Below are 27,940 nucleotides of genomic sequence, written 5' to 3'. Positions count from 1 at the left end.
AAACAGCAGCTTTCGGCCGTCTGTCCTGAGTTCCTGCGCCCTCTTGTGGCGTTAATGGGGAAAAAAGTTTTAAAAAGCTTCCTGTCGTAGCAGCCATTGGAGAGCAGCAGCCATGGCCCTGGGCCTCAACAAGGGCCACAAGGTGACAAAGAATGTAGCCGAGGCACAGCCGGCGATGCCGGCGCCTCAGAAAGCACACCAAGTTCGTGCGGGACATGATCCAGGAGGTGAGCAGCTTCAGGCCACGGAGCTGCTCAAGGTGTCCAAGGACAAGCGCGTGCTCAAGTTCATCAAGAAGCGAGTGGGCACGCACATACGCGCCAAGAAGAACCGATCCCCTCCCCATTAAACGTCCCCTCTCAATAAACATTGCTGTGGCACACAAAAAAAAATTCCTAACATGTAATCAAAATAAAATACTAAAATAAATTTGTTTCTGCAACTATGTAAGAACCTATGATAGCTTTACTATTTCCAACCCCTAAAAAATGTAATCAATTTAAATAAATTTGACTAAAAGTCTGCTTTGGGCTATTTACCCAAGTGAGATTCTCATGATAAAGTGTGTGAGATGGTAATTTATTAATAAAACTGCTAGAAAATTCCAGGTAAGGAATGTCAACGTACCATGGATGCATTTCTACTCTAAAGGAATGTTCTGTGCATACATCACAATCACTGATCTCAGGGCACAGTGACGTTAAAAACAAGGACCGACTTTGAGTGGTTACTGTTTTAGATGAAGAGGAATTTAGAAATATTTTAATGCTTATGCTTGCCATGACTAGGAGATTGAGAAATACAGCTATTTATAAAGAGCCTGCAAAAGAAATGAGAATTCTCTATTGTATATGTGTGTATATGTGTTTGTGTGTGGTGGATGCCATGTATTCTTGTGTGCACATTAGAAGACAAGAGGCCAATTTCAAGTGTTGTTCCTCAGGTGCCACCACCTTGTTTTTTCAGCACGTCTCTCATTCTTACATGGCACTCCCGGACACACATCTTCATGCTGGCTTCTGATATGTTCTGGAGATCAACTTCAGTCCTGTGCTTGCACAGTAACAATGAGCACTCCACTCCATCAACTGAGACATCTCCTGGCCCAAGAATTCTTCATAAAGGCTAGCGTTCTATATCATATAGTAGACCAGACTTCTAGTAATGAGACCTAGGGCCAGGCTCTCCCTATCAGTGTGCTGGGGCTGGTGTCCATGACTGTAGGTGGGTATTTCATACCCATGGGGGGTGTGCAACTTGAGCTTCAGGGACTGTGGCCCCCTAGACCTCACCTTAGGGGAGGAGTCTCTTGTCTTGAGCAGAATCTGGTAGTTGAGGGGTTTCCACATGGAGTCGTCTGCCATGGCCACAGAAAACTGTGCGATGCAGGGCACGAGGTGCTGTGTCACCCGCTCTTGGAACCGCTCTTCTCCTCCAAGCCTGTTTTCCAGCTGGGAAGAGAGACGTGGGTGTCACCTTGCCTGAACACACCCCTTGTGTGTGTTCCCCCCACTCTAACCATGTCTCTTCCCTCTGGAGCTCAAATAGCTACAAAAGCCCTTTCCTGTGGGGGCAGCCATGCCCAGTGAGGCTCAGTTGACAGCCAACATACCTTTTCAATGGATAAACTGACAACGAGATTGTATTTCAGTCCTTTTGAAAAATTCCCAGGTAAAACTCAACACCACAATGAAGACAAGTCATACCACGAAAATTCCATTTTTGAATAATATCCCCTAAAAATCACCTTTTTAAAGAAAGTCTTGCAAGCTACTATGTAGCACACATAAAATGGCAAAGATCAATCCAGGCAGCCTCAGTGACTGAAGACCATCCAGTGGGTTACCTGATCCACCAGCGGCATCATTAAGGCTTCTGCTCTCTCTTTACTCATGAAATTCTGGGTGTCAAAAAGGAAGATCTTGTACAAGCAGCTCAAGATGAACTCCAACAACAGGCAGCACTTTTCAGGGTCCTGTTCAGAGTCAAAAAACGCTTCATCTGCAGGGAAAGAGTACAGTGGGAAGCACTGCTCAGTTCCTGGTGTTAGACACTGCCACAATGGAATGACCTAAAAACTGTAAACGGCAGAACTTGAACGGTGGGGCTCTCCTTCAGAGCAAAGACTGCAATGCAAGTTTAGTGACTTCAGCTGGTTATGAGCAGAAGAGAGAACAACTCAAACCCAGAGATGAGCCACGAGCTCACCTGTATCAGGGAAGTTCTCTACCATGACTTTCTCCAGCCTCACCTTTACTATTACAAACTTACTATCAATAGTGAGTAATAATGCCCACTTCATTCTTTCTCTGTGCCCACTGATTATTGTTTGTTCTAACATAACAGAAAACCACCATCCTTAGCAGGTAAGTCAAGGAACATCAAAGTCTTTTCTGAGCTCCAGGTCTCATGCTGACCGCCTGTGTCAGACATATGGACAAGGCTGGGCCTGGCACAAAGAAGCTACCAACCTGTTTTGGAGATGTTTACTTGGTTCAAGGTGTCTGCAAAAGGTTTCACCAAGTGGCCAGCAAACAGAGTGAAAAGGCCTTTCAATTTCTCAGCAATGCAGTTGGCCAGATTGTAGAATGTCAGTAGTCTGTCCTTTGGGGCGTCTTCTGTCTTGGCCCAATCATACAGCTACAACCAGGAGAACAGTGATGTCATCTACTCAGCCTGCCACTTACAACAAGCAGGAGATTCAGGGAAGAAAGCCTCACCTTGAAGAAGAGAGGCCTGAATGTGACCTCAGAGAGCTTCACCACCATGGCCACTAGACAGTCAATGATCCAAATTTCCGTTTTCCCAACTTCCTCTAGATTAGCCTGAAAATGAAGGAACTAATTAGACAGCATGGACTAAATGCTTTGGCAAGGACAAATGCCGCACAGCTAATTCTTACCGGGCTCTTGCACAGACAGGGAGATGACAGCTTTAGGGTATGGGGAGTGGGAATCAGCTCACCTCTGAGTGCTGTGCCCGGAAGTCCAGGGCGTCCAGGAAGAAGGTGGTCAGCTGAGATTGGTGAGACAAGAGCTCTTCCTTCTTCATCACCGTGATGTGCTCTTGCAAGATGCTCATAAACGGGCCCATGTGATTCTACCATGAATTCAGCAGAGAATACAAGTTTATTTTGTCTTAGAGCTCAGTACATCCTCACACATGCAGTACCAGCTTCCCTCTCCAGAGTGCAACAGTCAGCGTAACCTCACCTTCCAGTTCTTCTGGATCTGCTTGAACGTCTTGCTAATGGCTGGCAGCAGGACTCGAGGCGAGAGCATAGTGGCGAGGGTCTTCTTAAGAGATGCCAGGCGGATGTTAGCCTGGGAGGCAGAACCCATTTCACTGGTGATTTTCTCTAGGTGAATCACCTGTGGGGACATGAAAAGCAGTGACCGAGGACACTGGAATATGCTGACAACCACACTCACAGAAAGGCTTGGTGACGGCAAGCAGCCAGCTCAAATGGCAGAGCACAAAATTCTTTTAAAGGAAACTGACTATCTGCAGATATAACTAAGTAGATGTTTCTCCTAACTGGAAGCCAGGGAAGGTGAGCAATGAGCCTATAAGCACAAAGGCCTCTCAGCCCGATGGTTTTCCAACACCTCAGGTTCCTCCTCACTAAAAACAGTTGAGGATGATTCCAGCAGCCTAGCTCCCTTGCAAGACAAAGACTTTGAGCCCCAGGCTGTAGTCAGTGAATGCCAAGTCCGTAGCACAATGGCAGCCAAGACTTCAGCTTCATAAATGGCAAGTGATCCCACACCAGAACAGTAATAACCCTGTCAACAAATGGTTGACACTCAAGGGTATTTTCAATCAAAAATGTCACTTGCCTACAGTGTGCTGACAGGCAACCACTCCACCTATTGTGGAGGAAGTCCACTATATGAAAAACCTTACAGTTAAGAAAGCTTTCCCATCAAAACCAAAGCATACTGGGTCCCAAAAGTAACAGTAGGCAACTCTACCTGCCCATTCTCAAAGATATGAGGTAAATAAAAGCAATACATTCTGTACTACTGAGAAACGGAGCCATCCTACTGAAAAAGGGATCCTTGCCTGTTAGCTCCATGATGAAGCAGAAGGGACAATGGAAGAAAAAAAGAGATACGAAGAAAAAAGAAGTACATGTTCAACGGACAGAAACAAGAATCGTGTCTGCCAAGCGGTGGTGAATGAAGAGCCAGTAAAGGGACTGAAAGGGTAAACTGTTTCCCTTGCCACCCTGGGGAGCAAATCATAGCTGACCAGAGCCTACCTGGATCAGAAGTCCTTCCAGGTAGGGGCTGATGAAGTGTGGGAGGGTTTCAACAACTTTGTGCAGGGCAGCCAGGGCGCTGAGCAGGCAGACTTCACTGTGGACCAACTCACTGGTGCTCTTCATGGCTGCCAACAGCGATGGCATCAGACTGGCAAGAAGGAACAAGTGCATTAAAGCAGCTTTACAGCTCAGACACACACTAAGATGGGGATATGAAGAAAAGCTGGGCTTGCTATAACCCTGTAACCCACAACGTACAGAATACTGCCTGCATGTTTTACACCACTTGGTACCAGCAGTGCTGACACACTGGTAACTATTACAGAACGTCCTCCAATGACGGAACACGTGCTAGGTGTCAAGACTGTGTGCAAAGCACGGCAGCCTATGAAGAGAAACCCTGAGGGTCGGCAGAGAATGCCCCGTAGTACACACAGCAGGGCTTTAAACAAGTAACTCGCCACAGCTGCACAGCTGGTTATGGTCAAGGCCAACAGCAGTCAAGAGCACCGAGCTTCCCTCTGTGGCAGCAAAAGGCTGCTCTGGCCATGCTTCTCAACAGGGATTGCACCACAGCTCCCTAAGCACAGGGCTTCCACAAAGGAAGAGCATCATCAAGCAACGTGTCTGAAGGTCACAGCAACGGTGCACTTCCCAGTGAGATCAATTTGTTCACAAGTCTATTTTCATGCACTTTCTATGTCCAGTAGAGAAGCTCAAAGGTCCGCAAAGACATTCCCCTTTCTGCTGTAGTGGCCCCTGGTCCACGGTACCTGGGAAGCTGAGGGATGGCCAGTGCTTCCAAAGTGGAGGTCACTTCTGCTATGCACAGCAGGGCACTTCCCAGGACGTTTCTCTCCTCCTTTTTCTCTGGTGCTATCAGCTTTACTGCCGTGCTCAGAACGGGTATGAAAGGCTCTCGGTTCCCCGCTCCAAAGTTCTTGCACAGGAGCTTTAGGGTGTAGAGCGCTGTCTGTCTGTTAATCGCCTGCTCGTCTTCTGCCTCCTTTTTCTTATGCTGCACAATGGCTAGAAGGACTGGAACCAGCTTTAGAAAGCGGTGAACCTGAAGAGGCAGTCAAAATGACCAGGAATCAGAGCATGTGATTCAAGTCCAGACTGAGTCCCAAGCCACACAACCACATTCAAGAGACTGTTCCTCCCTAGTCCCCAGTGGAGCGGTGTTAGCCAGGGCCTTGATCATGTTAAATGAGTGTTCTACCATGGAGCTACAATCCCAGCCCTCTTATGCCAGATCTCATAACCGATGGTTGTGAGCCACCACGTGGTTGCTGGGACTTGAACTCAGGATCTCTGGCAGAGCAGCCAGTGCTTATCTGTTGAGCCATCTCAGCATTCTCAGCCCTCTTTTTGCATTTGACTTTTGAGATAGGGTCTCACTAAGCTGCCCTGGCTGACCTTGAACTCACTATAGAGTCTGAACTTGAGAGCCTCTGCCTTGGGCTCCTGAGTGCCACCATTTCTAGTTCCAGCTACATTCCTTACAGCAAGCAGAAGTGCATTAGGCTGGAGTCCACTTTAATACCTTCAGCATAAGAATGAACAACACATAAACACACACAGTATGCCAACCCAGAGAGCAATATCCTCCCAGTTTAAATGGTGTACACAGCTCTGTAATAAGCAGACGGAGGGATGTGGGTTTGGAAAAGGATCCTCACTCACCATTTTCTTCTTCCATAATGTGTTCTGCTGTAGCTTGTTATTCAAAAGATCCAGAGCTTTCCTACGAACAGATGGCAGGGGGTTGCCCACCAGCCCTCTGATGACATAGATGAATGTTTCTGTAGGCAACAAGGCATTGACCTATAGAGAAGGGAACAATTAACACAAAAGAGAAAATATAGAGTTTTTATCATTTTGGCAGAAAGTATACCTATGTAGCCCAGGCTGGCCCTGAACTTGGATTTGAGCGCAGGGACTATAGACATATACCACAAACCCAATGTCCAACTCAGACTCTTGTTTATCGCAAGCCCCGTGGTACCAGACATTTTATACAGAATTCTTACAAGAGCTCTCAGGTAGTTATTACTAATCACAAACAAAACTGAGAACCCAACACTAAAAGGAAGTAAACTACCCCAGACCGTGTCCTAACAACTTCAAGGGCAATCATTTATCTATTACATCTAACAGTGGGGTATTCTATTACCCCTCTGCAATGAAGCAGAGCATCACATACACACGATAAACCCTTCAACAGATTTACTGAGGCACGCGTCTCATGGGTAGGGAAACACTTGTTTTCAGACAAGGAGCACTTGAGCTTCCTCGTATCGACAAAACGTGTCACTTCAAGTGTACAGCTGGAGTGGAAGTTCAAGTCAACAATTCTACGATGACATAAAAACTAGTGACAATGACGATAGGGAGAAAAGTGAAGCCGACCTTATCCAGCGCGTCGTAGGCTTTGCTGAGCAGGGCTCTCCAAAACTTCACGGTCAGTTTGTCTGCATTCTTTTCCACGGACTGAGCTACTGTGTTAATGTAGCCGAGGACTGTTTCCAGCAACCTACAACAGAGGCACACTCAGAAACGGCAACCTGGGGCCTCAGGGTTCCGTCAGGAGGGGAGAGGCGGCATCCTCACTGTGCTGCTAGGTTCTCTAGAGGACCACCAGTCCAGGGAATCTTCACTGTGGCTCGGAGCCAAGTGTTTAGGGCAAAGAACGTCTTCAGCGAAAATGAGAAAGGCAGGGGCAAAGTGGAGTAAAGATAGACTGCATATCTGTTACGCTCTTCCACTTCTTCTGCAAGTTTGAGTTATTTCCCCCCACCCCCAAAAAATAAAAACACACCTCTGCTCCAGGCCGTGTAGGATCTTAGGACCGCCACTTTCAACCACCTGTGAACGGGAGAAGCTCATGAGAACAGCATGGATGCTGACGATGACATCATTTGATATCGGTTAAACAAGCAGACTGTTCCCACCATCCCGCCCCTGAAACTTTTCTCATATTACATGCTGATTAGGTCCAGATGACCCTTACTGGCTGCAGCTGATTGACTGGGTTTGCCTATCTGTAAAGCAAAGTAAGATTCAGAAAAACACAGCAGCGCGCAACGCTTCTTTTATGGAAGTGACCCTGTGAGCTCATACACTTAGGGTAACTGCTTCCTGGTCCACTCTTCCTGTATCCCAAACCATCAGACAGCCTGAATCTGCCATTAAGTTTCTAGACAGTGGTTGGGTAGTGGCAGCACACACTTTTAATCCTAGCACTCCGCAGGCCACCCTGGCCTACAACAGTTTCCTGGATGGCCAGAGCTATACAGAGAAACCCTGTCTCAACAAAACAAATAAATCGAACACACCCCACCCTGGCAAACTCCAAACCAAACCAAACTGAACCCAAAGTTTCTAAACTGCATATACATTAGATTATTAAGAGCAGTGTATGAAAGCCTATCCTGTTCTAGTTCCTTCAGTCCGGTGATACATATTGTTCCTCTGTAGATACATTGAACCACTTCCCTCTATTGCTAGATAATTTATGTCTCTTTTTTTTCCTCTTAGACTGAAATGCTTAAGATGAGACCTGCTTCAATTTCAGATTTTTTTTTTAATTTTGGAAACTTGCATACAAATGACAGTGAGGATGGGACACATGTCTAAATATGAAATCACCTTATTGTCTGAAGGTAATTTATGCTGTGATTCTCCTGTGCTTCTGTTTGGATGCTGACCTGACACATGAAGTCAGGTGTACAATTTTCCACTTATGGTGTCAAGTAAGTGGTTTCGAAAGTTTTGAATTTTGAAACATTTCTGCCAAGTTCAGATCAGGGCTGTCCTCCTGCACTAGTAAAGCTCGAGGGCTGTTTTATAAGTCTCGTAAGCAACTAGGCGGGCTTTACTCCCCTCTGACCCCACCGCAACCTGCCAAATGCTTTCTGAGTGGCTGCCTGTGCTCACACACACACTCCTCATGTGCACGTCCTCCTGAAGCGGCTGCCTGTGCTCACACACACACTCCTCACGTGTACATCCTCCTGAAGCGGCTGCCTGCACTCACACACACACTCCTCACATGCACGTCCTCCTGAAGCGGCTGCCTGTGCTCACACACACACTCCTCACGTGTACATCCTCCTGAAGCGGCTGCCTGCGCTCACACACACTCCTCACATGCACGTCCTCCTGAAGCGGCTGCCTGCGCTCACACACACCACCCACCTGTACATCTCGTCTTATAACCTTGCACTTCTTGGTATGAACAGCTTTGCCATTTCTGCACTTTGAGGGGTAGCCTCTCACTTATTCCACATTTCTTGATTTGCTCACTAGGGCACTTGAGTTGTACCAAGTATTAACTAGCCACTTATGGTTCCTCTTCATCAAAACTACTCTCTGTCAGTGTTGTAATGGAAACATGATTTTACCCACAAAATGAAGTAATCTGAGTCTACAGCTTTCTACTTTGCTTATGGTGGCATTGTGGTGAATCAAAGTTTGAAAGAAAAATTATTTCTCCTTTGATCACAATGTTGTTCTCCTTGATTTTCTTTTAAGAGTTCTAGGTGTTGCTTTTCACATCAAAGTTCTTACTATATCTAAAATTACCTGATGTACATGGTGTGAAAGCAGACTCACCTTCCCCCACAAACAGAAACAAACCATGCCAGCATTAGTACTTGAACAGCTCTTTCTTCGTGGACTTGTAAACCTTCTGCACTCTTTCTACTCACTCCACCTAGATCTGTTTCTCCGCTTGGCCGTCAGCCACACTGACTCATCTGATTACTCTTTCTCCAACATTCTGCTTAACCCTCTGCTTATCAAGATCATTTTTTAAAGTTAACTGGGGAAGTGCAGTGAATTTATATGTTAATCTAGAGAGAACTAAACTCTTTGAACAGTGGGTTCTTAAAAAATCGTGTGTGTGTGTGTGTGAATGTGCTCTCGTGTATGCTACAGTGCATTGTGGACGTCAGAGGACAGCTTGCAGGAGTGGGTTCTCTACTCCCACTATGTGGGTTCCTAGGATCAAATTCAGGTCATCACGCTTGACAGCAAGCATCTACCTGCTGATCCTTCTAGCCAGGTCAACAGTATGCTATATCTTCATATGCATGAACACTGTCTCTGTTGGTATTCAAGTATTCTTTTGTGCCCTTTAAGATCCTGGAAATTAGCTGGGTGGTGGTGGCTCATGCCTTTAGTCCCAGTACTTGGGAGACAAAGGCAGGTAGATCTCTGAATTCCAGGTCAGCTTGGTCTATAAAGCAAGTTCTAGGACAGCCAAGGCTATACTGAGCAACCCTATCTCAAAGAGAAAAAAAAAATCCTGGAAATTCTCTCAGAATATTCTTGGCAACATTTCTTTTTTTCTTTTTTTTTTTTTTTTTTTTTTTTGTTTTTTTTTTGTTTTTCGAGACAGGGTTTCTCTGTAGCTTTGGAGCCTGTCCTGGAACTAGCTCTTGTAGACCAGGCTGGTCTCGAACTCACAGAGATCCGCCTGCCTCTGCCTCCCGAGTGCTGGGATTAAAGGCGTGCGCCACCACCGCCCGGCTGGCAACATTTCTTTAGGCTGAATTTTCAGTACCTTATTTATGTAGTGTTACTTACAAAGTTTTCCCCTACAATTTAAATACAATAGTAGCATTCCATAGAGGTGAGATAGCTGGTTATCTTGTGGAGATAGCCCTACCACACCAAGTCTATTAGGAAGTCGCAGAGCTCAGGGATAGGTCTAAGGGACTGCTGATACTTTTTCCTGATTCTCATGCTCCTCTTCTTTTCTTGCATAGAAGGGACACCAGAAGACACCTTAGCTCCTGACTTTTGGAGAGGCACCAACACTTTCTCCATGACCATGTTATAAACCATAGTTTCCTTTCTCAAAAGGGTTATCAGATGGCTGTGCTGTTCTCATCTTTCCTCAGAACCAGGAGGTTTATGTACTGGGCTGGCATGAATAATGCTATCCCCATCTGCTGGAAAGGCCTGTTGCGTGCATCCTCACATTCTTCCGCTGAGCTATGCGGCCTGAGAATGAAGTTACTGGGTCTCAACTCTGGTGGGAATGTCCAGCAGGTCTGCATGGAAAAGCTTACTGTTTCCCCATTATCTTTCTTGGCATGCCTCATATTTTCACAAGACATTTGCCAAAATATTTTTTGCGAGTCTAAAACATCATTCTTTGGCAAAAGCAAGATCACTTTTTAGCATCCACTTAAAGAACCACTTAAAGAACACATCACCTTTTTAAGGAAATGATTAGAAGCCAGGAGCTGGGCCATGAAGGACACTGACAAATATTTAAAATGCCGAAGTTGCTTGCTTGTGTGCGTGTCCACCTTAAAGACTGGCAGCATTTCATCTTGTACTTCACTCTTACTAGACACTGTCTTGGGGTTGGTTTCTGAAAAACAGCAACAACACAGACAACTTTACTCATCTTCAACACTAATTTGTCCACTGAGCTTTCATGGAGAGCAGGATGCCATCTCAGAGGGAACTGTGCTCAGATAGGACACCAAACTCCTCTGCCAGGGCAGTGAGCAATGTGTGCACATTCACTGAGGAAGCAGCCACCCCACAGGCCTGAGAAGTGTGGGTCAGTCAGAGCAGAAAGTACAACACAATAGGAAAGTGGAGACATCAGATACTCCAGCTCTGGATGAGTTCCTGAGGGCTGAAGCCACGTCCACGTGAAACACTGGTCTAAAAGCTGAAGCTGTGTATCTCAGAACTTCCAACAGAGCTGCTAGGGTGTTAGAGGGTGCAGTCAGGTCTTTGGTAGGCCACTTAAAGCCCACAGTTCTTGATCTATGGATACACTAGGTTCCAAGGACTGCCTCATTCTTTCTGCTCCTCCTCAGCTCTCAGATTAGATGGTAGCCAACACCTGAGCCATGCTTACCTTCTTTTTCCTCTGGCAGCTTTTCCAGATACTGGAGGATAAGCATCAAGCTCTGGACCTGATGCTGGACACTGAATTCACAACAGACGGAAATCCAGAACTCAGTATCTGCCTCTAAAATAGCATCCTGTTTAGAAAGAAAAGGAAAAGGTCACAAACTGCCTAACAAGTACATTAGTTAACATACACTAGGGACACCCAGAACACATCCTTCAGCAGTTTGCGCTTTCCCTACAAGTTGTCAGGAGATGAAAGGTGTAAATTCCTGCAGTAAAACAGACATTCAAAGAACTGCACAGGAGCCCAGAACCACGGGTGAGGCTCCAGACCTGTTTCTTAGAAACAGCCAAGGGCTCTTAGAAGACGTTTGTTTAAAGATGTTCCGGGTCTACATAGTCTGAACGCTTAAGGGAAACCAGGAACTGTCCTGAAGAAGCCTCTGGGCAAGCACTGTCAAATGATGCATATTAAGCTGAACAATCTCCCAAAGCTCACGTGACATCACCCATTCCCCTTTACCAGCCCACCCAATATTCTGACCTTTTCTCCGTAGGCAGCCACCAGCACTGTTTTGGTGACATACTGTTCAAAAAGCAGGACAAGGAGAATCCACAGGAATTTTTCTGCGCCTAGCGTGTCGACAAGCTGAACAAGAATGGGCAGGCGCCTGTGCTCTGGCACGTGTGGAAGAGCATCCACAAACACACCGATGATTTTCACCACAATCTCTTCAACATTTCTAGTGACTTCTATAGAATCCCCAGTATCAGACTGCAAAAGATCAAGGAGGGAATTGATTAAGCACTAATAACCTTTTTCCAAAACCAGCTTGCAGAGGGACTAGACCAATCAGTGAAAATTCACCGAGTGTCTGTCTTATCTCAGGTCCTACTTGGCTCTGAGGGAAATATAGCATAAGGTGCTGGCTTTGCCTCCCTGGAGTTATCTGTACAAAACAAGATGCACACACAAGCACAACAGAAGGCAGGAAACGCTGCACAGGCATGTATGGGCAGAATCTAAGTAGGCCCAGCACAGAAAAGCCAACAGTTCCCCACTGCTTCCAGAGCCATGTTCAACTCATTTTACTCTGCTACCCACTGGCACTGTCCCTCTCCACACACACAGTGCACGTGCTCTTTCCCACTCTATAGATGGCGCTGCCATATTTCTGTATAAACTGTGTCCTCCCTTTCACTGGTTCAAATCCTATTTCTTACTAATTTTTCTGGCTATCTCAGACTATGTAGACATTTCCTTATTCTCAACCCTTTAGCAAACAATGTATATATAACACAGAAACATACAATAGGCATACACCCTCCAGATACCAATGTATTGAACACAGAGGAAACACCAAACTAACACCGAGAATTAAAAGGAGACAGTGTGAAGTCAAAAGCATTACAAATGATATTAAAAAGTGGGGGTAAGAGATAACCACCCTTTTTTGCTTGAAGCTACTTTTCATTTCCTATATTTGTTTCCCACCGGTAAAGCAATATTCTCTGAGTCTTGGCTCTCAGACCATGTTTAGAAAACCTGTATTAAATTGAATGCTAATAAGTTTGACAATGTAGCTGTAAAAGTTCCTTTCTCTTATTTTTTCTTTACTGTATTCTCGATGTAAAAAGCTCATTATCAAATCATGAAACAGCCGATATAAACTTACTCGTCATGATGTCAAAATGCTTTCATGGCTACACTACTGTCATTCAGTGGAACCAGATTTAACATATTTGATGGTAGTACCAGAAGATGTTAATTTGTAAGCCCATTTGCTAGCTTCACCATTATAAAATTCAGGACACAGAAGAATCTGAATGTTTCCAAACTTGCATTTACACAAAACTGTAAAAATTGTAAGAATGAAAGAGTAACAATGATGGCGGCATCCACACAGCTCACCTGAATAAGCGCTGGAATGACCATTTTCACTGTCTTGCTAATAACTTGAAAACTATAAGCATCATCTAGGCGCATGACATTGGCTCCCATGAATGTAAAAATAGACATGATATTATGAAGAACTTTATCCTGAAATAAAGCACAATTTTTACCATTTTTCTATTTTAAATACCAAAGATTTATTTTTTAAAAAATTCACCAATAAAAATAGAGCTATCGTTCCTCAAAAACAGGCAAGTGGCTGGGTTATATAGCTTAACAGCAGAGCGCCTGCTTAGTATCCTCAAGGATTGAGGTAATGTTCTACACCACCAGAAATAAAAACAAACAAAAATGGGCAGAGCTTAAGTTTCCAAATATAAATGGTCAAACTAGATAAAGAGCAGGGAAAGCAGATGAACAAGAGACTGTGATATCAAATCAACAAAACACACTCTGCATCCATTACCGTGGCTAGTTCTACTACAAGGACGGCTGTCATGTCTTCATGAGGTAGGTGATAATCAAACTTGATTTTTGTCTTGTCTGTTTAGGATCTTCTGGGGATTGGCAGGCTAATCTTCCTGGATAGTTACTATGTCTGTGTCGGTCACCGTATGAAGAACTAACCACATACCACAGCTGAAGCTTCACCACATCCCAGTGAGAAAAGTTACCATCATTCTACTTTACTAACTGAACCTACTGCTTCCTCTTTTTTTGGCTATACTGAGAACTAAACCCAGGGTCTCACATCTGCCAGACAAAAACTCTACCATTAAGCCCTACCCTCTGCCTAATGAATTTAAGTCAGTACACACCAATGCACTTCCATGGGAGAAAAGACCTGAAACAGCCACTCAAGTCTTATACCTTTCACTTACCGGAAATATCCCAGCAACAGTACCCAGGAGCAGAAGGGCATGGTGGTGAGTCTGCGGCATCTCCGAGAGGCGGATACACTGCACTATCAACTCTACATTGAACTTCTCCTCATCTACAATGTCTACAATGGAGGGAAAGGAAAAGGTCTATGTGGCTGATACATTCATGTGCAAAGCAGATAGCCCTGCCCCTCTGCCAAGTACATACCTTTAGGTATTCTGCCACCGTCTGGGGAGAGTTTTTGGCAGATGTTGAGCAAACAACTCAGAATTAATTGTTTAGTGTATTCCATGTTTCCCTGTTCAGATGACAAAGGTTCTAAACACCTTGGGGAACCACAGAAGAGAAATAATTGGGAATGTAAAAGTTAATCCAGTCACATTAGTGACCACTGTCCAGAATTTATTCAATAAGGAATAAAGAAAAGCCTATTGTTTAACAGTCTCATATGCAAGGTTTTAAACTCTAGTTTTCTCATATAACAAAGTACAGATCAGATGATTTCTCCTCTCCACGTACTTTCTTTTCACTAACCTACTCACAACCGTCCAACAAATGTGGAGAGCTACTTTACTGTAAAACCAGCACACTCCTCAACTCAGTGGCAAACCTCTACAGCTGTGCTCGCTAATAACTTACAACTAAACTCTAGCAGGTGTCATATAGCATCCTCAAAATACAAGTGAGGCGGCCCAGATACGGCACTGGAAGTTAAGTAGGAAAGCAGGCAGACGGGGCCAACTACCGCACACCACAGGAGGCCAGCTATGGAAATCAATAACAGGTAACTAAAACCATTCTTCAGTATTTCAACTGCAGTACAACTTCCTTTAATGGACAGACAGTTAAAACAAGAAGAGTATTCCAAAAGAGATAAATCAACATGGCAAAATTTCTACCACCCTATTATCTCACAGACCAAAGACCCTTACCTTGACAGCAAGTTAAAGAGAGTTGGAATCAGTATCTGAGGGCTTTTGAGCTTCTTTTTGTGCTGCAGTAACTCCAGGATGAGGGTGACTCTCTGCCAGTAAGGGCCCTCAACTTCTTGGACAGATTCTACATCTTGTGATTTTCTGGACAGAGGAGAAAAAAAAGACTGAAAATGCAAAGTTTATGCAAAATGGGTGGGTTTCTACAAGTCATGATTAGAGCAGCCAGAGCTTAAGGAACAGGAGTAGGCCCCCTGGTGTGTTCAGAGCTCTTACTTCTGCTGCATTTTCTGCCTTCTTGTTTGCTGAATTGTGCCCAAAGATTTGGCTTTATCTCGCGGCTCCAGTTCTATTCTGACTTGTTCAGCATCAACAGAAATCTGAAATATTGAAAGAATGTCTAGTGATATAATTCACTGGGACAATATTACAGCAATAGTTGTAATATAATTAAGTTATCAACTTCAAAATAAGATCAAAACATTACTGCAATAAACAGGACTACACAGGTTGATGAAAGAATTTCAGTCCATGTTTATGTCATTACGCCTGTCCAACCCCCAAATACAGACACTACTACTGACTTCTTATGCATTATTCAAGATGAAAACTCAAATACTCAGTTGAACAGATTACTGTGGTATCTTGGAATCTACTCATCTCAGCATATGCTTATTTCACCATATGCTGCGGACTCATTGTCACTAAGTACAAAGATGTGTTCTGATAATCACACTTGCCTTACAGCCAAGACTGAGCTTATCTTAAGCTGATATGGTGTGCTTGAAAATATGTCTTCTTTGGTTTGTCTGGTTTTGGACTTTTGAAGATAGGGTCTCAGTATGGAGCCTAGGCTGGCCTTGAACTTGTAATCACCCTGCCTCACTCTTCCAAGTAGGATTAAAGGAATATCAACCTCTGGCTTGCAAATATTTCATGTGTGCAATAGTCTACTGTGGAAGATGGAGTAATGAGAGTAAAAAGCTCCCTTTCACAACCTTTTAAATGTCTTATCATGGTCCCATTTGGCTGTGTTTCAATTGAAAAGAATCTACTATCATTATATTATATTTAAAGTCTGATAAAATGCCATCTCTATGATCCTAATTATCCCTATTTTTTTAAAATGAAAACGAGAAGCAGAGGTGGCCCCATGAAAAGGGTTTCTTTACAGAAGGGCCAGAATGGCACCCTAACTCTGCAACCATCCTGCCCTCCCACTGTCTTGATGTTACCTCAAGAAAAAGCAGGAGGGAGGATGGTTCCAACCAAAGCTAACGCCACACTCGCCAGCACACACTTGTTTTCTACGGGGTCCTGGATCTCTGTTACAGGCATCTCACAATTTCGCATTCATCCCTCTGTGGAAAACACCCTGGCTCTACATGCCAAAACAGGTATTTCTCACTAACTGGAAAGAATAACAGATTCTCACTCAAAGAGACTATTTAGATATGGGGTAGAAACAAGAAATCTTTTTCCCCCAAAAGTTCTGACCACCACAAGTAAATATTTAGACCAAATTCAAAGAAAAAAAACTGTCAAAGTATTTCTGAGACATTCATTAAAATATGACTATGGTCTGAGTATTAAATGATGTCAAGGAATTCTGTCATTTTTTTCAGGTATGGTGTAGTTATTGTGAGAAAATGGCTTTGTTTGTTTTTTGGTTTTCAAGAAAGGGTTTTTCTCTGTAGTTTGGAGCCTATCCTGAAACTAGCTCTTTTAGACCAGGCTGGCCCTGAACTCACAAAGATCTGCCTACCTCTGCTTCCCGAGTGTTGGGATTAAAGGCGTGAGCCACCACCGCCCGGCAAGAAAATGGCCATTTTTAAAAGGTGAAAACTGACATGCATAGGGATGGAAATTAAATGTTCTAGACTTACTTTAAAATACTTCCGCAAAGAAAAAGAGGAGAAAAATCTGTTAAATATTTGAGAACTAAATCTGGATACTATAATTTCACCATTTTTTGAATTAACTACTTTATGTATATGGGTGTTTGCCTGTATACACATCTGTGCAAGACCTATATGCTTGGTGTTTGTGCAAGCAGGACGAGGATGTCAGATGCCCTGGAACCAGAGCTATAAACCACTGTAACAGCAATGTGGGTTCTGGGAATCCAACCCAGGTCTTCTGGAAGAGCAAGTGCTCTTAACTATGGAAGCCATCTCTCCAGCTCTGAATTTCATTAACCTTATTGTTGCATGCATGCTGTGTGTCTGTGGCGTGTGTGTGTGTGTGTGTGTGTGTGTGCAAGTGCAAGTAGTGAGCCAACATACACATCAAAAGTCTTCCTTGATTGCTCTTCACCTTATTTATTGAGGTGTCGCATGCATGCTGTGTGTCTGTGGCGTGTGTGTGTGTGTGTGTGTGCAAGTGCAAGTAGTGAGCCAACATACACATCAAAAGTCTTCCTTGATTGCTCTTCACCTTATTTATTGAGGTGTCGCTCACCTGAACCCAGAGCTCAGCCACACAGTTAGTCTACCTGGCCAGCTTGCTCTGAAGATCCTGTTTTTGTCTTTTTTTTTTTTTTTTTTTTAAATCAGGGTTTCTCTGTGTTGTTTTGGAGCCTGTCCTGGAACTCACTCTTGTAGACCAGGCTGGCCTCAAACTCACAGAAATCCGCCTGCTTCTGCCTCCTGAGTGCTGGTATTAAAGGTGTGTGCCACCACTGCCCAGCCTGTTTTTGTCTTTTAAGCACAAGATGGGCTACAATGCCCAGCAGAATTTATGCAGGACACAAACTCCATTTCTCACACTCACATGGCAATCACTTTATTCACTGCCCCTGCCATTCTCTATTTCAGTCAATTCAGGAAATGGAATAATCCACCCCAATGCAGCTAGGTTTCAATATACGTAAACAAGTTAACAAGCAGTTTCAATTCCATCTTATACATCACATATCTATTTAAGTAAAATAAGGTCACCTTGTTCAACAGCATGCCCCTCACTATTCCCTATTCCTTTCATGAAAAAGGCAGCTATACCTACTGAGTAAGAACCAAAATAAGATAACCATATGCCCTAACTTATTAAAAATATATACTTCATATAACAATAATAAAAAGTGAATAGCCTTGCCCCACTTTGTTTGTCCTGTGTCCTGCACTTGGATGGTAACGTGTGGTCTCTCAGCTTCCTGCTATATCTGCCTGCCGCCACGCCTCTCTCACCACCATGGACTCTCCCTTTAGAACCATTTGTGCTGCGCTCAGTCAAGAAGCTTCCTATACAGAAGGCAGTAGTTTTTGCAAGAGACCCTTAGACATTCAAAAGACTGAAAGTAAATGACTGTGAATGTCAGCCACAGGTGGGACATCTGTACTGACCGCCCCATACCAAACAAGGCGCGAGGAACTTGTGATAGTGTGCAGAAATCATCTAAGACTGGAGAGACGGAGAATGCTGTGAAATGCTGGACTCCCACGCGAACTCACAGCAGCTGTGCTTACCTGCACGCCTGCTAAAAATTTCAGCATGAAGGCCAGGTGGCGGTGGCGGCACACGCCTTTAATCTCAGCACTCTGAACTCTATGAGTTCGAGGCCAGCCTGGTCTACAGAGTGAGTGCCAGGACAGCCAAGGCTACATAAAAGAAACCCTGTCTCAAAAACTAAAAAAAAAAAAAAAATTTAAAGCATGAATGGGAAGGGGCTCCTGAGGGTCCATGCCTGGCTGAGGAGCCACGACAGCTGATGGCTTCTGAGAGAGGGATGCCACTGGCAGGCTGCCTGTGCCCCACACCCATTTACATAGTGACAGAACTGATCGGAATCAGTGGACTGTTTCTTTTTTTTTTCTTTTTTCTTTCTTTCTTTTTTTTTTTTTTTAAAAAAAGGACTTGAAGCTGGAAAAGAGATATATTGGTAGGGGCACAGGGGAAGGCAAAAGAAGTATGATTAAGATGCATTATACAATCTATGAAAAATTTAAAGAATTCAAAAACTAAAAATAAATGGCAAAGACGTAAGATGTGGGGTTTGTACCTCTTGAGCACATACTTTCCTATGAATATTGTGAATGGTGAAATCTGACTCCAAAGGACACTGTAAAATGCAGGGTAGTTATATGTTTTGTCAATTGGAAAAGACTAAACGTTTACAAATCACAGCTTGCAACTTACCCCTTTGAAAACACTGCCAACCGTCTGAACACAATGGGAGTTTTTACAGTTCACCAGTAAGTCAAACAGCACACACAGAAGCTTCTGCTGCACCTTCCCATCTACTAGAGCTGCAAAGAATGGCTTTGTAATCTAGGAGCAGGAAAAAGCAAACAAACCCATGCGTCAGTAAGCAGCCTCCACTAAAGATCTCTCCTTATGGTGTGTGTGACGCACGCTTGTGCACCACGGAGGTCTGCGAACTCCTGGGAGTCGGCTCGCTCTCACTTCAGTGTCACTGTTAAACTCAAGCTGCTGGGTTTGCACGGCAAGCTCCTTTTACCTGCAGAGCCATCTCACCAGCTTTTAAAAGCAATTATTTTTAATGTTCTGCATGTAACTTCTGTACAGTAGGTAGACTATATCTCGTGCTTTTAAAAGTGTGTTCAAACCATTAACAATTTACAACTCAGTACATACATGATCAAGCTTAAGTTTCTGAAGGAAGCCACTGACCTTTTCAAGAGCAGTAATCTGAACGGTTGGCATTCCTGGGTGAAGCTCCTTTGTTGTGTGCACAGCCTTTAGAAACAGGTCTAGACTCTTTGGGTCTCTATGTAAAAGTGGAGCTGAATACTCATTGTATTTTCCCAGAGTGAGATGCAAAACAATGGCCTCATCTTTCAGGACAGCTGTGGGCTCCTTCTCCACCTTCTCTAGGAGTCGCTCCACTACAGGCAACAGCTGGGCCAGCACCGTCTAAAGACAGAGAAGGTTAGCAGTAGTAACCGAGGCGCTAGTTTGGCTTAGGTCTGCTCTCACAGCTCAGCTACAGTTCTCTACATTCTTTATAGGAGATGAATACATAATAAGAACAGAAACTACAAACTAAAATATGAGTACAGCAATAGTTAGCATTTGCTAAAGTGCTGCATTTCCCTCAATTTGGTATCAGTATTGATTCAAATGAGGTATGTAAAGGCTTTAATAGTTAAACCAGAAGCCAGCAAATCAAGGCTCTTCTGACAAATCCAGTGATGCCCCGACTTTTAAACTTGTTCATTGACAACAGCCACAATCATCTGATTACATACCCTCTGTCTGCTCTCCTCACAGAGGCAGATCTGAGCAACTGAAAGAAAGATGGTCCAGAGCCCGAGAGCTGTTTCTTGATCTCCACAGAGCACTGCCCATAAGCCACTCCTCAGACAAAACCTTGGACACACAAGCCCCTCGTATAACATGGCATACTTGTGCATATAATCTAGTCTCAGTTTTCTAAGAACTTTTAGTCACCTCTAGGTTAATCATAATAAATAATGCTGAATATGCTTTTTAGGAAATCAGGACAAGAAAAAAGCCTGCCTGTTTGCTATGGCATAACTTTTCTCCCAAACACTTCGATTCTGAGCGTGGCTGAACCAGAAAATTTGAACCTCACAGACAGGATCATATTCACTATCTACTCCTTTATAGAAGAAATTTGTCAGCCTGTAAACACCAGGGACAACTCAGGGCTGATAACTGGGAAAAAGAAAAAAATAATTTTTATTGAATTTTACCCATTTTAATTCTCTGAATTTGCAGTCGGTCAAGAGCAATGGGAAGCGTGGACATTCAAGGTGTGGAAAGAAGGGAGTTAAAACCCCGTTGGTCAGAGCAGACATTTCCTTCACGTCACAGGTGTCCCTGAGCACATAACGAAGGCTGTGCTTTTCCCTCCCAAATTACATGAACCCGTGTATTTTGTAAATGAGAAAAAGAAAAAAAATCCAGTTTCAGAGACTCTAAACATATTCCTTTGTAGAGGATTTCTCCTTAAAAAATGAACACAAGTTAAAACCTATTCTGAGATTAAGCTGATGAGATTACATACTGAATTTAAAATGAATGAGCACTCATATGTGCTTTTTGAAACCTGAATCCTTCTTTCCTCCATAATTCTTCTGTCCAAATGGTGAAGAACTTCTCACCGTGACAGCACACAGTTGCTTCCTCATCCCTGGCGGCTACTTCTCAGGAAAGTCACACAGAAGATATAACCCACTGCACTCTGTGCAATCACTCGTACCTCACTGTTCAGGTCTTGAAACACTTTCATCAAGTCCTTTGCAATGTATGACGGGCAGTCATAAATGCCGTGAAGAAGGCTTCTCAGGGTCTCAGACAACTTCTGATGTGATTTCTGTTTCTCCTCTCTCTGTAGTTCATCAAATAACGTAGCCAAATCCTAGGTACCGGAAAGGCAGAAAACTGTCTTCAAAAGAGGAAAGGAACTTTAAGGACTAAATGTTTTAACTATGGAAGTCTTTTCTAAATGACAGGACACTGCTTACATCTTTTAATTTCTCTCCAAATAAAGTACCAACTGGGAAGGATTTCAGTATCCGACAGCTGTGAACACTGTGGAGACTGAACATCAGTCTTTCATGCAGGAAAAAGGACAACACAATTGAAACACAACATGTGACCTTTTAAAAAATGGCAAAAAGACTGAAGTTGCTGACACAAATTAAATTAGTGGATTAATCCACCCAGGTCCCTACAAGGTACAGGAAGCGAGCAAACTGCTCCCGTTCCATAGGCTCTCCGCCTCAACCGTCTCTGACAGTCGTCTACCTGGACCACATAGGTAGCATCTGAAGTGATCTCCTCCGCCTTAGGAACCAGGTGCTCTATCACCAGCTGAAACTTCGAGGCTACTCCGCTGAGGGCCTGGAGACACTGAACGGCAGCTCTGCGCACTTCTTTTACAGGGCTTCCCAGACTGAGGAGCAGAGACAGCACCACTAAACGAAATGGAAAGAAGCTAGCGTCAAAGGTTCACGGTGACAGGCCTCCTTCTGGAGCACAGCTCCCTCGCACAGCACACATCTGGCCTGTAAGACACCTGGTTAACATCCCTGGCACTACCCCCATCCTGGCCATCACACACACACAAGGTTCCCTCTCAGACATCCGTCCTCTGAAGACTGTTCACTGCCTAATTATTTCAGGAAAATGGCCACGTTTTCTCAAAACATGCAAACAATCCCGGTACATCCCTTCTTTGTCAACTGTCCTCTCATCTCAAGTGTGTGCTTCCCGATAGGCACACGTGTATCTAAAGTGTGTTTTTACTCTTAAGCTGTCAAGCGCTAGTGAAGGTCAAGATTTCACAACAACGCTGCAACAGCTTCCAGTCCACCCCTGCTTTAGGAGCAGCAGGAAGTTACCACTGACTTTTACTATGGGTGCTTTGCAAATATTTAAATTACTGCTGATTGGTGCAGGGTTGTTGCTTTCATACAGTCCAGGCTAGCCTGAAACTTCAGCTCCTTCTTCCTCCACTTCCTAAGTGCTGGGGTTACAGGTATTAGCCAACCAAAGCTGGCTCCCTGATACTTGACTTCATTTTTAGTGCAGAAATCTTACAATCTCTCTATATTTTTTTCCTTCTAGGGTTATTGTTTGGTTGGCTGGGTTTTTATTGTTTCCTTTTCTGAGATAAGGTTGAAATATAACTCATATATCCCAGATTTGTCTATAAAAGCTTTTCTACTTTTATCTTTGGCTCAGAAAGGTACTGCCCACCCTGAAAACTCATTCAAAAAGTATCAAGCTCTGTATTTAGAAATCATATGCACCTGTCTTCATCTAATACCAGTTAAATTTTATGTTACACCTTCACTTTAGGTGGATTTTCTTTTTTTGTACAAGGAGTAAGGATGGCATTAGATTTTCTAATGGTTAGCCTACTATTCTATTAACACCCACAAGAACATTCCAGGCCCAGGAGGGTATCAGTCCCATCCACTCATTTCCCTATTCCTGACAGCAAATTCACAGCAGTGAGCTTAACAAGAGCGGCCCCTCACCTCAACTGTAACTGTGCAGTGAAACTGATAGCTTTTGATGTTATTTTGATGAGGATTATTATTTTTATTATCAATCAATCAATCAACTAATTAATTTTTTTTTTTTTTGAGACAGGGTTTCTCTGTATAGCCCTGGCTGTCCTGGACTGTGGACAGAGCATCATCACAGACTATAAGGACTATAATTGTTCTGTTGTAAACTTCCAATGCTATGCTGGTTTTCCAGAACAAATCTGAAAACTTCTCATTTTATGTCTTGCTCTATTCAGCAATTTTGACGAGATGGCTTTGGGGCTATTAGATACACCTCCTTAGGTTTTTAAAGGTTGTATTAGTCAGGGGTGGGCCCACACTTGTAATCCTAGCATTGTCATGGTGAAGGTAGAAAGACTGTTGTGAATTTCAAGGCCACATCAAGTACCAGGACAGTCAGGGCTATGCAGTGGAACCCTCCTTCAGTAAACAAGCATGTATTTGGGACAAAAAGCTATCAAAAGCCCTTTCATATTACATGCATAGAAATGATCGTGAATATTCCTCTTCTAGAATGCAAGGAAGAGCTCAGCAAGCTTCCAGTGACTTGCAAGTAAATCTCTCACACTATGAAGCTATAAATCAAATCCTTCTTGGTTGCCCCGAGGTTAATTTACAAAACAAAGCTAGAAGCAAATAGCTGAAAAGTTAAAATTCACTCAAAGGACAGCATCAAACCAAAAGACTAACTTTCCTGTATAGTGAAGTGAAACTTGAGACAGTCTAAGTGCTATAACAAAGGGCACCATGTCTAAATCAAGTTCTGGAACCCCAAATATGCTAAATCTATACATCTTAAGAAAACAGCTTCTTCTTACAATGTCTTTCTATTGAAACAATGTATATGACACAATTCTTTCAATACATTTTCACTGGCCTTTCTAGTTTATTACTGCATGTTTCCGTATGTGCAGCATGTGCATGCCTGGTGCCCACAGGTCAGAAGAGGGTGTCGGGTCCACTGAACGGGAGTTACAGTTGTGAATCAACATGCAGGTACGGAGAACTGAGCCTGGGTTCTCCAAAGAGCAGCAAGTGCTCTTAACAACCGAGCCATCTCTCCAGCCCTACCAGAACTTTTCACTTGTGAGTGTTGTAAATATGCTACAACAAGGCTGGCATGGTGGCTCACAAACTATCACTTCAGCTCTTGGGAGCCGAGACAACAGGGCTACTGTAGTAGATGTGAGGTACGTCTAAACCATGTAGTGAGTTCCAGGACAGCCCGAAAAGATGCCAGTCAGTTTTGCTTGGACTCCTCACAGTCAGAAATGTCTAGAAGAACAGTGTGCTCATAGTGAGGACTGGTGCTAGCCTAAGAAACCTCTTACTGAGGCCTTCTGAGACTCTACTGTCAGGAGTTAAGCTTCTAAACGGAACAAGTGCATTCCTCAAGTATTCTGAAAAGTTCTGGGACAGCAGAATTTCAGAAGTACTTATGCAGGGAAGAGACCGATCAAAAGAGAGCAGGCGCAGCAAGAGCCGCTGCAGCGACACCAGTGGAGAGTGGCGCTCTCCGGTCCTGCTGTCTGTAGAGAGTGGCATACATTATGGAGGGCCGCCCATTGCCTCCGACACAAAGGATGGAAAACATGTAATGCCAAACTGGAAACTTCAAATACTGATTTCTAAACAAAGTATATATGCCTTCTCTGTGTAGCTGTTCTGGAATCACTTTGTAGACCACACTGGCCTTGAATTCAGAGATCCATCTGCTCCATCTGCCTCTGCCCCCTCAGTGCTACGATTAAAGGCATGTGCCACCACACCTGTTTTTGTTTTTTTTATAATTTCTTATTACATTTTTAAATTATATTTTTTATGAATAAATAAAAATAAAGATATTTTTTGTATCTGTATGTGGTGTGGTGTCACAACTGTGCTGAGTGCAGAGGTCAGAGGATCAGATCTCTCCTTCCACAATGTGGGCCAGGATTAAACTCAAGTCATTTTAAGGCTTGATGGCAAGTGCCTTTACCCTCAGCACCATCTCCCCCACACAGGCTCAATTATATTAAAAAATTATGTTACCTCTATGCAATCAAATACAAGAGTATAAGCTATACTTCCTCATCTACTGTACGTCTATAACATACTAATTTAATGGTTAAATGTGACTTGTCATACCTGGAGATGCAGTAGATGCCAGCTTTTGCTTATACTGTGTATTCTGAGAAGAAAGCATCACAGAGCCTATGTAAAGAGCCTGAGTCTGCAGCTCTGACTTCACAGTGCAGTTAAGTGGATTTGAGAGGCTAGAACCATAGGTCCACAAAACACAAAAGAACTTGAACACCTGAAGAACATCTTGTAAGTGTACCTAATCAAAAGAAAGCAAACAAAGTGAAATCAGTTCTTACTCAAACTGCCCCCAGATCTTTTCATTAATGTACAACAGGACATGAGTGATTTAATGCCATGTACCTTGAATCACTTCTTCAATATTTGGAATTTTAACCACCTAGAAGGATGTCCCTCAAGAATGATATTCAAGAACTCTACTATAACCTTACAGTTGAAAACACGAAACAAAAAAAAGATAGAGACACTAAAAAACAAGACAAGAGCGGGACCTCAAAACTTCACTAAGAGGAAGTGAGCAGTGCTGGCAATAATAAATACCATGGAGGGGGGAGTCAGACAAGGACAAGAGCACACTGCTTGCAGCATGGAGGTAATACAGCCCAGGATAAGTTTCACGAGTGACCGTGTCTCCTGGATATCGTCTTTTCAACACTTGGACAGTTTTCTCATCTACAAATGACATTTACAACGTGAACAGACTGGGCCGCTTTGATTCTTAAACACATTAGCCCATCCATGGGAACGCTGCAGGGCTACTCTCCGCTCACTGTGCTGCCTGGCTGTCATTACTATACTGCTTTGGAGGGGATGTTTGTTAGTACACTCTTCACTGCTGCAAAATACACTCCCGTTAGTATTCGAACTGTAGTAATAAAATAACCTACACCACCCGCAGCAGAATGCCTATGAGGAGCAAGCCAGGTACCTTCATGATAAGCCTCATCAGAACCCTGAAATGCATGGCGTCAGAAAACTCAAGCAGCAGTTCAAAGACACCAATGAGCAAGTGCAGGTAGTATCTGCTGTCGTCGTCTAGCTGCTCAGGATTCCACCATGTAGCACCTGCAGGGACATGGCGACAAAGAGAAGCAATGGGGAAACCTACACAAGCACGCTCGGGGAGCTTTGCGTTCAAGTGAAGGTGAACTATGGAGTTAAGAACTCAGCGTCGCATCACATTTAAAGATTTATGATCGTGCCTTACCTGTAGGAAAAGATTTGGGAGCCTTCAGGGTAAAAATAAAACACTTCAGGGAAAATATCAGTAAGATGGAGTCCTCCATAGTAACCTTCTGAGCACTGTGGAGCTGCTGGACATAGCGCGCCCACAGCTCTTCTGGCAATCCTTTGTTCAGCATCAGTTCCAGGTGCCACTCGGGGGGGATTTCCTGAAACATTAGCGGACACAGAAACTAGCACATCCTGAAAGGAGTTCAAACGTGTGCTCTACAAGCAGACGGCAGCAGATGTGCACGCGCTAGTAGGGATGGACTGACAACTGCATATAGACTGCGTGCGTGTATGGATGGATAAGTGGCGGCAGCTGAGAAGATGCTCTAGTCCTCAGAAAGGCACTGACAGAGCGATGTGAGACAACCTACCACCTACACGGAGTAAAACATAACCTGCTCTATCCTGCTAACACCGCGGACAAACACAGCTCCAGCCGCTGCACCTCACAACAGACAGACACCAAGAAGGCTCACCTGGGCCACTTTTTAAAGTATGGAGAAGCATGTTCACGTAGTTTTAACTAACAATAACTAAAATTAGCATTTATAAAAATTCAGAGAGTATACACAAATATGAAGAAAGTGTAACAAGTGCAACTCAGTTAGCAAATGCTGTAATGGGCAGCCCTTTGAGGTTTAGAAGATAAATAAAAAAAATACTGCTGCAAACAGCAGATATTAAAACAATCTTATCACCTCAAAATGGGACACCAGGTACAAATGGAAACAGGACCTTTAGTAACACTGTCAGAGACGACAGCAGGCCAGAGACAGCCAGACCTACCAGGACACTCAACTGTTTTCAATATAAAGGATATTCTTTCAATAAACACTATACCAAGTTTTCTTCAAGCCCTAACTCTGGGAGTGAGTTTGTCATCACCAGAGTAGTTATGCGTGAAACCTGGATAGTGGACTGACAGAAAGAGGAGAGAGGAGTCAGTTACGACACGAAACCTTCCAACCTGGAAACCTCGTGTTCTGGATAAATCTGCTGCAAAAGCACGAGAGCACCTTGTCTGAAACCCACGGCCACCCTGCTTCCCACTCCCCAGCTAGATCCCACGCTGTGCTGCACTCTGCACCCAGCTGTCTGCAGACACTGCTCTCCTTACCACAGTAGCCATGATGCTTTTGAGCTTCTTTACTTTCTTCCGCAATAAACTGAACACCCGAACAGCAAACGGAAAGCAGGTTTCTCTGAAGGACGAGCAGCAAGAAATAAGCACAGACATGATCATGTGAAATGTCACTTTCTGCTTCAGGTTGTAGGACTCCTTTTCCCCAGCACTTATTAAATCTTCCACCTTAGGAAAGAAGCATTCCGTTACTGGTTAGTCATGATCTTTCCAGAACAAACTTTTCTACCTATCTTAGGCCGATCTATGTATCATGTATCATGTGAGATGAGAAACACAAAGCCTTTAAAAAAGCAGTAAACACTGATTACTAGGTAACTGCACAAACACTTAGAAATTATAATGTACATAAACACACTTGACAAATCAAATGCATTTAAAACACATACTTAAAAATACAAGCAGTAACAAAAATCAATAAATCAGACACCTAACACCATTAAAAGGTTTATAAAAGTATTTTCTTTTAATTTCATTTGAATATGCTAACAATGAAAAGACTTCAATATGTTAAATATAAATTATAAAAAATGAAAATTAAAAAGAACAAAGTATTTTCACTAGTCCAAAAATTATGTGTGTGTGTGTGTGTGTGTGTGTGTGTGTGTGTGTGTATATATA

At 43.6% G+C, this 27,940-nt stretch overlaps 1 protein-coding gene across 2 annotated transcripts in view; it reads right to left on the bottom strand.

Moving 5' to 3' along the window:
• Heatr1 (HEAT repeat containing 1) overlaps positions 1-27,940 on the bottom strand; it is a 46,521-nt gene that overhangs the window by 1,898 nt on the left and 16,683 nt on the right. For both annotated transcript variants that reach the window (XM_038332303.2, XM_038332302.1), the window contains exons 17-43: positions 27,296-27,487; positions 26,153-26,336; positions 25,874-26,010; positions 24,991-25,183; positions 21,593-21,762; positions 21,045-21,203; positions 19,490-19,732; positions 18,995-19,126; positions 15,137-15,240; positions 14,861-15,004; positions 14,136-14,254; positions 13,928-14,049; positions 13,065-13,193; positions 11,697-11,927; positions 11,157-11,283; positions 10,495-10,655; positions 7,089-7,135; positions 6,680-6,803; positions 5,954-6,094; positions 5,041-5,333; positions 4,265-4,415; positions 3,213-3,371; positions 2,965-3,099; positions 2,721-2,825; positions 2,472-2,640; positions 1,847-2,001; positions 1,293-1,451 (exon numbers count right to left, since the gene is read on the bottom strand). In XM_038332303.2, the coding sequence (XP_038188231.1) occupies positions 1,293-1,451; positions 1,847-2,001; positions 2,472-2,640; positions 2,721-2,825; positions 2,965-3,099; positions 3,213-3,371; positions 4,265-4,415; positions 5,041-5,333; positions 5,954-6,094; positions 6,680-6,803; positions 7,089-7,135; positions 10,495-10,655; positions 11,157-11,283; positions 11,697-11,927; positions 13,065-13,193; positions 13,928-14,049; positions 14,136-14,254; positions 14,861-15,004; positions 15,137-15,240; positions 18,995-19,126; positions 19,490-19,732; positions 21,045-21,203; positions 21,593-21,762; positions 24,991-25,183; positions 25,874-26,010; positions 26,153-26,336; positions 27,296-27,487 (4,185 nt within the window). The remainder of the gene's footprint in view (positions 1-1,292; positions 1,452-1,846; positions 2,002-2,471; positions 2,641-2,720; positions 2,826-2,964; positions 3,100-3,212; positions 3,372-4,264; positions 4,416-5,040; positions 5,334-5,953; positions 6,095-6,679; positions 6,804-7,088; positions 7,136-10,494; positions 10,656-11,156; positions 11,284-11,696; positions 11,928-13,064; positions 13,194-13,927; positions 14,050-14,135; positions 14,255-14,860; positions 15,005-15,136; positions 15,241-18,994; positions 19,127-19,489; positions 19,733-21,044; positions 21,204-21,592; positions 21,763-24,990; positions 25,184-25,873; positions 26,011-26,152; positions 26,337-27,295; positions 27,488-27,940) is intronic.

Source organism: Arvicola amphibius, chromosome 6 (assembly GCF_903992535.2).
Source record: "Arvicola amphibius chromosome 6, mArvAmp1.2, whole genome shotgun sequence".
Classification (NCBI taxonomy): domain Eukaryota; kingdom Metazoa; phylum Chordata; class Mammalia; order Rodentia; family Cricetidae; genus Arvicola; species Arvicola amphibius.
Note: the sequence above shows the minus strand (reverse complement) of the source record. Positions and strands in the feature narration are given on the sequence as shown.